The following is an 11,408-nucleotide window of genomic DNA, read 5'->3' on the forward strand; positions in this document are numbered from 1 at the left end:
TTTAGAGCAAAACTGTTTAATAAAATATCACTTCAACAAGCATTTACATATAATATATAAAACCACTTTAAAAGCTTAATGTATTTGAAATCTTCTCATAGTGTAACAGATGTCAGAAGTTGTTGAAACACGACTAAAAGAAGCAGGAGGGGGGAAGGGAAGGGACACCTCATCTTGGCACCTGCAGCAATGAAAATGCATCCCCACAAAGACTGATTCAGCATCAAACCTTCCAGTGTGGACCCACAGCATCAAACAGTGCAGCCACGAGCCAACACCAGCACAGCAGAAAGATTTGCCACATCCTGATGTCCTTGTCCATACCCTGCCTACATTCACATCAAACTCAGCATAAATCTGTTAATTGTTTCCCCTTTCAGCAGCAATACAAGCATTTTAGCTCCCTCTATGGGCCGTTTCTCTCTGTAGCAGCAAACTGGGACTTGAGCAGAACTCACCCCACCTAGGGTAAGGCAGAAGTAGTGAATTATTTGAGCCCAAAAAACAACCCTAAGGTCTGCTAATTATTTCCTTTGAGCTTTGTCGTTGGAGACAGCTTTGTGGAGATCAGTGCATCTCAGAAGTTGTGTTCTGCAGCCAAAGAACAACAATGCTGTTGCCCTACAGGAACAAGAGATACCCTGCAAGACCAATGTATCAATTTATGCATGTTCACGTCTGCAGATCCTACAGAAAAGCAAACCAAATCCCAAAAAACCCCACTATCTGTCACTCCACTGCTAAATACCAATTTATTGAAGACCTATTTGCTGCATGCCATCACTCCTGCAGTCAAACATGGCCTTTAGGAAGGCCATTGTTAAAAGGATTTTACAGTGAGACCAGCTGCTCCTTCATTTTCCTTGGCCATCTATGGCAGGACAGGAGCTAAGACAACAACTTCTGTCTCTGCAGAATTACCTGCAGCCTCTTTCCAGATCCTGAAGGTAAGAAAAGCAGCTTACTCAATGTGGTGCTATATGGATGCTTCAATCAACAGAGCTGAAACAAAATTACCAAGTGCTCATGCTCGTTCCAAACCCTCTGGTGGAAGAACACACCATTTCAACTCTGCCAGCAGCTCCCAGGGGAAGATCCCCTTTCCAGCCATACTGAGAGCAGCAGATCACAGAGCCACTGCACAGTACTGGAAATGGGGTGCAGCTGCTGAGTCAGGTGCTGCAAACCACCCACCCATGAGTGTCATTATTCCCTACCACATTTCCCACTGAAGGATGAGCAGACTTTCCTATAAAACCCCACATTCTGGGCAAGAACTCCTCCCTATACCTGCTGGAGGACATCACCATGTTGTCAGGCAAGTCTCTATGCTCCCAGAATACCTCTGGGGGATTTCTGTACTACACACAACTGTGCTGAGTCAGACTGCCCAAAAACAGCTGAGCTCTGCACCTAGGCTGCCTCATCTCCTGCAGAAGGGCTGCAGCTGATAGAACTAAGCAAACAGCTTTTCTTGTGAAAATGGCAAACACAAAGAAAGAACAAAACTGAGGTGGAAATATGCAAATGAACCGCTCTCACAAGAGCACAGTCTGGTTTTCACAAAAGTTTTGTCATTTCAGTTGCTTGCAGAAACCAGGGAGAAGGAATTTGTGCTCTTCAGAGGCAGGTAAAGGACTGCACTCCAGATTTCACCTCATGCCCCTTTTTCCAGTAGAGCTGGCAACAGGGACCTGGACCAGTACAATGTACCCTAAGTAGGGATGCAGTTCCTGTCTACAATCCTGTCCCACACAGTTACAGCTCAACAAGCATCACCAACACCAAAGCAACCAGAGAAGGTCGTGGTAGACATGGAAACCCCAGTCAGAGGCCCAGGGTGATTTACAGTAAGTGGCACAGCTGAAATGCCCCTGTCTGACACAGCCAGGCTGGACCTGCTGGAAGCAGGAGAGAGCCTCAAATGCTGAGCAGTCAGGTGGCTCTACAGCACAGAACTCGGTGACTTTCAGAACACATGATGAGGAAAGGGCCTGGAGAGTCAGCCTCAGTGCTCAGTTTCCATCAGCAGTGCCAGTGCTGCAGCTCCAGTAGGGGGAAGGATACCAGCAGAGACAGCCAAATGGCCATCTATGTGCAGTGCAACAACAGGAGGAGGGCAGGAAAATCCATATTCCCCTGTCCTGGACACAGCTCAGGCTGTCCTCTGACACTTCTGCATCCACTCCAGGACAGTCAACCACATTTTGGATTGCACAGACCACCTCTGTGCAGAGGGAAGCAGAGGTTTTCCAGGTACCAGGGCAGGAATACTGAAAGCTAAGTTGTGGTGAAGAGCTTACAGCTGTTTGACACATATACTGGCAGACAAAGGTACACAGAACAGTCCTGAGCACCTGGAAGAAGCACATTTAAGAGGTTTCTCTGCCACTACATTTTTATGAAGTTGAAACTCAGAAAATTTGAGACTGGGCATATTTGGTGGGAAATCATGATACAGTGGGAGTTGTAAGCTTCCAGATCAACCCTGGCACACTAAGAGCCCAGACAGAAGAAAAATGTGGAAATCAGAAGCAGCGTTGTAAGAAGTAAGGGCTGGAACCTGTGAGCAGATGGGACCGAGTCTGTTGGCAACATCCTTTGACTTCTAAGTGAGAGATAACAGCAGTAGAGGAGGAGAGGGGTGGTTGGGCATAAGAGGAGAGTGCAGCTTCTAGGATGCCATTCCAAGCAGGAATCCTCCAGCAAATCCTCCAGTCAGGATAACATTCTTCTTCAGAAATATGATCACCTAAGCAGGGATGAGAAGAGACAACAGTGTTCAACAACATCAGGCCACCCACTGACCTTCCTGCTAAGAAGAAATCCCTCAGGCTGTTCTTTGAGGCAAGTGATGCTCACAGAGATGCCACTGCTCAGATTTGGGAAAAGCTTCCTACCTAATGACCTCCCCTCTCTAAATGCAACAGCACACAGCCACATCTTCCACCTGCTCAGCCATGAGCAGTCAGGTCCTCCAGGAGAATGCTATGGGAAATGACATCTTCCTAAACTTTAGGTAGACAACACCCATAGCTTTTGCCATCTCTCCCATTTTGCTGTCATGAAAGAATTCCCTCCTTGTATTTGCACAACTGAACGTCCATAACAGCTCAGGAGTAAATCCTGTTTTCTGCTGTCCCTCCAGCACATGCCCTGGGAGAGCTGTCTCACCTCATCCACTCTGCTTTTCACTTCTGGAGGCATTTTATTACCACTGCTGTGAAATTTCAGCTGCTGCTTGGCTTTGTTCATGTCCCGTTGTACTAGATTCCAGTCCACCTTGATGTATCCCGTGTGGTTTGCAATCTAGAGTTTTGAGGATTAGAAAAAAGTTCTTGACGTCCTGCATGACCACAGCTAAACAGACCCACCTTCCCTGACCACAGCCACCTCCCACTCCAGTCCTGTCCAGTGGGCACACTGTCTTAAAAACTGGACAGAACACCACCCCTGGAGCTGTGTCAAGTGTTCTGTAACATGTCACCCACAGTAATCCCCCAACAGCTGGGCACACACTGCACCTTAGCCTGCTTCAGCCTCTCTTCCGCAGTGTAAAGCTGGCATTACCTCCCCCTCACAACTGCCATGGATATTGTTAGGACTCCCTGCAGTTCTCCTGCTGCTGTGGGTGAACACAGCTATTAATAGCCCATTCCTTTCAAACTATTTTATCTGCTCAGGGTGATTCAGCTGTGGAACTCCCTCTGCCCAGAGCAAGCTTTTGACTTTAAGCAGAACAAGCAGAAGCAGGAGAGTGAGGGAGAATGAGTCACACACAAGACCTGTCTGCCGGAGGAGCAAACAGGTGAGAGCTGAACAAGGCCTGACAGCTGCTCTACCTGCTCCAGGATGCACCAGGAACATCCCAGGAGCTTCCCTCAGTGCCAGGGCTCTTGGAAACCAGCAGAATTGGTAGGGAACAGAGAGAGATCTCCTTTCTTTCCTCCTCCCCAGTGCAGTGAGCCCCATCTGTGCTGACTGGACTCCTCAGGAAGCCAGGCTGGCATGAAGCATATCAAAGATATGGCTAAATCCTTCTTGACATCCAGGGCTGTTCCTCCAGGGACAGTATGTCCACAGGCAAAGCACTCAGCATGGTAGCCTGTCCTGCAGAGCAGCACGGCTCACTGCAGCTGAAGGCTGTCTCATGCTCCACTCAGCTGCCCCTGCAGTAACAGCTCTCCTGTGCCTCTGGCCTGGCCTTTGGTAGCAGATCCTCAGTGGATGTGTTGTAGTTGATAGCCTGAAATGTATCTTTTCCCATCTTTTAGTTGTGATTCCCCCCCCAGCTTCTCTTTCTCCTGTTTACCTGGCGTCAAGTTACCATGGTTACGGAAGTTTCTCTCCTCAGCCCCACGGCGAAAGGCCGGGTAGAGTAAAGAGAGGACCCCGCTGGCATTTCCAGCTGCTTGAAGTTTCGTTAGCCCAGGAAAGCACGGGGTTGGGAGAACAGAACTCTTCTTTCCTACACGGAAGTTTGTAACTTTTTCCTGTCCCAGAATGCCTCTGAGCTATGGAAGCTGAGAGGGCATGCTTACCTTGCCTTCCCTTTCTTTCCCCCCTGTGTTGCCAGGAAACCAAGCCCCCCCTCTCTCCCCCTCTGCCCCTCTGTATAGAATACTCCCACACCTTTGTGGGCATTTGAAGAAGTTGGTGTCTGTTATTTTTTATCTTGGCGTGTGTAACCTTGATTTGTAGAAAGTTTGTAAGATGTACTAACTGAGAAAAATAATTGGTTCCCTCTCTGATGTTCCCTCCCTCTGAGAAACCCTGTTAAAAGAGACCCCCCCAAACCCCAAATCCTTTGTCTCTCATCCTTTGGATTCCCCTTCACAGAAATAAACTGTGGAATGCAAACCAGAGAGAGAGTCCCCCCCTGATTTCTTTACTCGCTCTATAGACTTGGATTCTTGAAGAAAATCAGTGAACCCCACAAACATATGCTGGCTCGAAACTCGAGTGAAGAGAAACCTCATCACTGAGCTAGCCGGGCCACACTCGAGAAGACTGAGTCAGATGTGCACTAGCATTCCTGGAGTTTATGACCCTGCTTTGCTGCTGCATCCATGTGCTCTGGAGAACACATACCTTTGACATTCACAGCCACACAAAGCCCCTGGCAGGGAGGGGGACTGACCCCACAGTTCCCAACAGGCAGTGGTTCCTAGAGAGACCTCTGTCCCCAGCAGCACAGTTCTCAGAAAGCATGGGCTGCTGTTCATACACACCTGAAGTAGGAAAAAGCCTCCTCCCACTGCTGTAGCTGCCAGCTTTCCAACTTTCTGGAAGATGAATCCAGTACACCTACAAATCAACTAGGATTCAGTCAGGAGAATGAAACCACACACACTACTCATAATGCTTCCCACAGGCAAGGCTGCCTTTGGCAGGAGTTACCCAACACTGGAGACAGCCTGACAAACAGCAGAAGAAACTTATATGCAACCAGAGAGAAGGATTTGCACCCAGCCAAAATTGATGCTTTATAGCTTTTCACTTTGTGCTGTCACATTCCAGCCTTTTTCAGTTTGATTCTTAACCTCATCCTTCTCCCAAAAGAGTAATCACAGACCTGTGATTTCACCAAAGTCAACAAGTGATTTTACATTTTGATGTTTTTTTTTAACCGGTATCATCTCGAAGGGGAATTTAGGGAGTACTGTTGTACTGTACATGTGCTGCTCCATGATAGAGCATGGGGAGCAAATCACAAGCCTCTTTCTTACTTATTTGTAAAGTAAGAAGTAAACAATTACTTACTTTATCTTTTCATTTCTCAGAAGAGAAAAATGATGGAATAAGCACACAGCAGTGATCTAAGGCTATACTGGTCTCCAAAATGGGTTTCCTGCTTTCAACATGAAAAACAGTCCTGCAGCCACCAGAACTGCAGCCAGCACCACCCCACTGCTCAGTCATGCAGCCACAGGCTGGTGCCACCCAAACCACACTTTCCTTGGAACACAGGTTCCTTATGAGCATTGCAAACAACACAGCAACCTGCCTTTACCCATTTCTGAATACACTTAGTGAAGATATGAGAGAGAGGTGGCCAGGTGACTCTTCCCTGAGAAGACAAAGCTCTGTCATACAGTGTTAAACAATTACCCTGTTGCCAGGTGAAGACAAGGGGAATGGTAAGAGGCAAAGCAGTGACTGCATAAAATTTTCAACTCAAATGATGCTGTGGGAACAAAGCTGCAAACAGAGCCACACTCAGTCCCAGCTACAAGTGAAAGGAAACCCTGGGAACTTCCAAACCCAGGAGGTTTTTAATGCAGATGCCTGAAGCACACCCACCTCCAGTGGATAAGACATCTTTGTTTCAAGGGGTGCATATTTGCCTGTCCTAATTCAACAGCACCACTTTTTGCCAGAAGTTAAAAATAATTGCAGTCTGGTGCAATTTTCTTCCCTTCGAGACAGTCTCAGCTCTTCAACTTATAGCCATTTAAGACCTCACAGAGCTCAGCAGATGATGCCAGGGGACAGCAGGCTGAGCCTTCTCTGAATGACTGCCACATGACTACCCAGCACCTGTCAGCGTGATCCCGAAGACCCAGCCAGCGCCTGCCATGAGCAGCGAGGGCAACCCCGGCACATCTTACCATCCCGTGACCCCTCCGATCACCAGCTGCGTGGCCACATTGTACTTCTCAGCGCTCGACCCCGAGTTGGGGGCGAAGATCTTGCGCCACCAGGGCCGGTTCTTGGTGTACTCCGCCAGGTCCAGCACGTTGAATGTCTCGTCCTTCGCACCTGCAGGCACCTGGAGAGGCTCAGTGCTGGGACCACCGTACCACAGCCCCCTGCAGCCGCCCGGTGCCTCCCCAGGGGCACAGGATCCCTGCCCAGACACACAGCTCACGGGGAGCGGCACTTCCCCAGGTCTCCGGCAATTCCCAGGTCCCTCAGCCCCCTCCCAAGGCCTCCGGGACCCCGTGCCCGGGACCCCTCATCCCCTCGGGGACGCCCCTCGCAGAGCGGCCGGGTCTGGGGACCTGTGCCCGGAGCCTCCCCCTCGGGCCCTCAAGCGGGGCCAGGCCCCGGCAGCCGCCGCCGCGCTCTGCAGCGGGGAGGCCGAGCTGGGGGAGCCGGGCACCCGCTGCCAGGAGGAGAGGGGTGGGGAGACCCGCGCCCCGAGCCATCCCCGGCCAGCCCGGCCAGCCCGGCCCGGCCCGGCCCGGCCCGGCCCACCTCCGCCCGGCACCGCCATGACGCCGCTGCGCTCCGCGCAGACGCGGGCACGGCGCGCGTCACCGGGAGCGAGGGGAGAGGGACGGGGAGAGAGGGACGAGGGGAGAGGGACGAGGGGAGAGACGGACTGCAGGAGATACGGGCGGGGACAGGGGCGGAGAGATGGGCAGGCACGGGGAGAGGGGCGGGAAGGAAGAAAGAGGGGTCTGAGGGGAGAGGGGTGCAAGGGGAGGAGCGGGAGCGCGTGTGGGTGCAGCGCGGCCGTGGCCGTGCCCCCCGGGCCTCGGCTGTGCCGCAGTGGTGTCCTCGGTGCTCCCCTCTGGAAGGGCTCCTGTGCCGCAGTGCTGTCCTCGGTGCTCCCCTCTGGAAGGGCTCCTGTGCTGCCGCAGCATCGCCCGCCCCGGGGCGGCTCCTCGGGGCCCCTCGGCCCCGCTGTCCTGGCGGGTGTGCAGTAGCAGCACTGCACCAGCGGCCTCCAGGGAGGGACAAAGGGGTTCCTAAAGGCCGCCGTGGTTTGCTTCCTCTGGCGTGGGAGCTCTTGCTTGTCTGCGAGCTGTCACAGAGCATAAACCGCTTTTTGCCATTGCTAAAAGGACCCCAAACCCAGCAGCGTTCTGGGCAGCCGAGCACCCTGGCACGCGAGCTCAGATGCGTTGGAAGCAGCACGGGAGTCCTGCTGGAATTTGCAATTTGGGCAGCCTGGGCATGCTGCCTGGTAGGAACACATTTTACTGTTTCCCCTGAAATAATAACACCTGATTTCTGGGCCATTACTCACTCGTGCTCCTCTAGAACAAATGCCACCTACTTCGCAGCTGGGGATGCACCTGCTGAGGGCGTAGCAAAGATGGAAATCCTGAAACAAAAAGAAAAACAAAAACAAACAACAAAAAAACCTTAAACAAACAAAGTGAAAAAAACTCATGGAGAGATTGTGACAGAGGAGACTTGACCCTCATTTGGGGTTAATGGAAAGCAGTGTGTGATTGGGACCAGGAGCACAGGCAACGCTGGATGGGTAGAGGAACAAATACTCTTCTAGGAACTAAGCACTCTTCTAGGAACTAAAAGCAGCACTCATCTACACTGGTCAGGACATCTTTGCATGCAGGTCAGGACGTGTTGGGAACTGCAGCAATATCCCATGTGTTTCCTGCACTGTCCTGATAAGGGGGAACGGGCTGGAGCAGTGTGTCCACATTGAGACCAAAGTGATAGGACAGCACTTCCCTGGGCACGGAAGGAAGTGCCCAGGGCTGGGGAAGGGATGGCTGGAGGCAAGTTGGCTCCTAGAAATCCAGTCTGAACACCAGTGCCAGGTGGCACTGGGGTGTCCTGCATATCTGGTACATGACAGACTTCCACCCCTGGGCAGCACATGTCCCTTGTTTTGTCTCCCATGCCCTGAGCAGAGGGATGCCCTCATGCCAGGCCAGGTGTTCTTTGGTACCTCCAGCTGTGGGCTCTCCTGCACACACAATCCCAGGGGCGTCTGATGGCCTGGGCATCTGCAGCATGGCCTCATCTTTCCTAGCACATGTGCACTTTCATCTGGTGCAAGCTCTCAGCTTCCTCCAGCAGGAGAGAAAGATCTCTCCTTCTCTCAAGGAGAGGTGACAAGGTGGAGGTGCTTCATGGTTGGGGGCTCCTGTGTGTGGGGTCAGGCACAGCCTGGTGCAGTGGGTGGCACAGGGATGGTGGGTGCAAGGACAGAACCCAGCAGTAGCACCTCAGCAGCCTACAGCCACTTCAGCTCCCTTCCAGGTGCCTTTCTGGTGTTCACCTTGGAGGCACAGGCATGAAACACCACTCCCCATCTCAAAGGCTTTCTCTCCCTCCTGGCACCACCACAACCTTCCAGCCTCCATGGCCAGGCTGAACTCACCAGCCCATGGGAGCTTCCAGTGAGTGCTTCTGCTGCCTGACTCATTCAGAGACGTCTCTGATGTGAGGAACAAGAGAGAAAGCAGAAATGCTCCACTGACTTATTTACTTATTGCAGGGAAATGCAGCAGAGGAAAGCAGGCTTCGTTTTGGGACCTCCTCCATGTCAGTATTTCTACTGTGATGCTAAGGTAGATCCATTAGGGATGGATTTTCTGGATACTCAGGGGTGCTGATGGCATCAGCCCTGCTGTTCCCTGGTGGTCCCTGTGTCTGAGTTTGCCCATCCAAGAACTGCACTGGGCTGCAGCCTCTCTTTGCCCCATCGCTGCTGGGGTGCAGTAACTTGGAAGTGCTGATATAAGGGGTCCTGCCTGGTGCTCCAAACACATCTGTGCCACGTGGCACAACCGTTTTCCAGGTGCCAGGAAGGGTGAGTGCCCTGTGTGTGGCTGCTGCTTCTGAGATACTCAGTGTTCCTGAGAAGCTTGTTCTCTCTCACACACAAAAAGAAAGTTCCAAAAGAAATGCAACATAGTTCAAATGATTTTGAGTAATTTTTATCTGCTCCAGTTGAGAACTGCACATTTCAGGGAAACAACCAGCGCTTTCTGCGTGTGTGTGGGTCCTTGGCTCTGGCAAAATATGTTTCTGTGTGAGTCTGCATGGCAGGAGCCTGTCATGGCTTTTCCATCACGTTTGCACAGGAGGACAGTGCCTTTGGGGATGGGCAGATGAGCTCCAGCAGGAATGCCAATACCTCTCTGCAGCTTTCTCAAAAGCACAGCTGCTGCCTGGCCCAACCATGGGTGATGCTGAGAGTTTGCAGAGGCTCCCACATGGGTTTGCAGAGCCCTTGGAAGCTCCATAGCTGTTAATGGCACTCACTGGCTGGGATCACACTTGCTCTTGCTGGGGCATGTGAGGTCCAGCTTGGCATGCTGGGCCAAGGAGGATGTCCAGTTGGGATGGGCCTCTGGATGTCCAGTTGTCCTTGGCCTGATTTGCTCCACACTGGCTCTTGAGTGCCTGCACAAAGCTGCCACTGTGTGCAGCTAAGGCCAGGATCTGAGCCCCCTCCCCAAGTTACTTCCAATTTTCACACATGGATTCCCTTTCCCACAGCCTTGAGTATCTTGATAATATTTTCTTTCTGGCCCCCTGGGTTAGACCTTGTCTCTCAGGTTTGCTCTTATTGCCCTGGGCCAGGAACCCGGAGCTGCCTCCCAGTAGCAGAAAATGGTTAATTCAGCACTTGCCAGTGTCACATCCATTAATTTCTGGCTGTGTCCAGGCTCCTGCCACTGCAGACCCCAAGGGATGCTTTTCCTGACTGTCCTCTGTGATCTCCAGTTGTCATCCCATGGTACCCAGAGCATCCCTACCAGGGTTAGAGTCAAGAAGCTTCTGTGTTGCCCCATGCAGAACTCTGGCACTCAGAGTTGGAGCACCCCTCCTGGAAGCCTATCCCAACCCTCCCACATGCCCATCCCATGCTCTCACCCTTCAGCTGCCCTCTTTGTGGTCATGTTGTCTGCCTGGCCATGTTTTCCCCATCTGCTTGTTTCTGGAAGCCTTTCCAGGTGAGTCACACAGCACCAGGAGATTCCCAGATGGGATGACTAAAATAAAGTCACATCCATAGCAGGGGACACTGGTGCCTGAAGCACAGCCCAGATCTCCTGTATCTCTCCCAAAAAACTCTCTTTTCTCCATTACTGAGTACTCTTCTGCTTCACTGCAGTAGGGCAGGATGCAAAGCACCCTGGGGCATCCCCAAATGTGACACACCATTTGCTTTGCCCCAACATACTTGCTGGAAAAAGTGAGGTGAGTTGTTGCTCACAAAGAAAAGGAGCCCCAGGCTAGTCATGGAGCCAACTGCGGGTGTACAAGCTGGAGAAAATGTTTCTCACTCACTCTTTGCCTCCCCAGGAGCAAAGTGGGTGGTGTGAAACAGAATCTGTTTCTACCCTGTGCTGAGGATTCATGTAAGAGACCCCCAAAAGCCCATCCCTCCACTGTCTCCACTGTGTCCCTGTTTCCCAATCACCAAGACCTGTCACATGGATGTTTCTGCGCACACTGGGACTGTCACCAAAGGGGTCACTGCCCCCGTTGCACTCCTGCTGCCCTGTGACATGATTTATGGGACATTTCCCTACCTCCCTCATCCAGGGGATGCTGGGACTGTGCAGGGCGTTCCTCCTCATCTTCCTGCCTTCGTGAGCCAAGGGACAACCACATGGTAGCGTGTGTGCCTGAGCACACGTGTGTGCATTGATGAGGGGAGGGGGATTTCATGGGCTTTTAAAAAGAGACTG

The 11,408-nt window shown here is 51.9% G+C and overlaps 1 protein-coding gene across 1 annotated transcript; it reads right to left on the bottom strand.

Annotated features, from left to right (window-relative positions):
• Positions 1–7,352, bottom strand: FUNDC2 (FUN14 domain containing 2). Its single transcript, XM_005527439.3, has 5 exons — positions 7,201–7,352; positions 6,612–6,762; positions 5,232–5,307; positions 3,175–3,309; positions 1–2,752 (listed from the first exon to the last, which is right to left on the bottom strand). The coding sequence occupies exons 1-5, from the start codon at positions 7,217–7,219 to the stop codon at positions 2,675–2,677; spliced, it is 459 nt and encodes a 152-aa protein (XP_005527496.1). The 5' UTR covers positions 7,220–7,352; the 3' UTR covers positions 1–2,674.
• Positions 7,353–11,408: the final 4,056 nt, after the last annotated feature.

Source organism: Pseudopodoces humilis, chromosome 15 (genome assembly GCF_049639895.1).
Source record: "Pseudopodoces humilis isolate 2021_Gansu_Grassland_sample_001 chromosome 15, ASM4963989v1, whole genome shotgun sequence".
NCBI lineage: Eukaryota > Metazoa > Chordata > Aves > Passeriformes > Paridae > Pseudopodoces > Pseudopodoces humilis.

What these genes read in the sequence shown, in the direction of transcription:
- FUNDC2 (XM_005527439.3), bottom strand. An exon ending in ATCGGAGGGGTCACGGGATG is followed by an intron (nt 5,308 to 6,611) that starts GTAAGATGTGCC and finishes GTTGATTTGTAG; the next exon opens with GTGTACTGGATTCATCTTCC. An exon ending in TGAAAAGCAGAGTGGATGAG is followed by an intron (nt 2,753 to 3,174) that starts GTGAGACAGCTC and finishes ATCCCTGCTTAG; the next exon opens with GTGATCATATTTCTGAAGAA.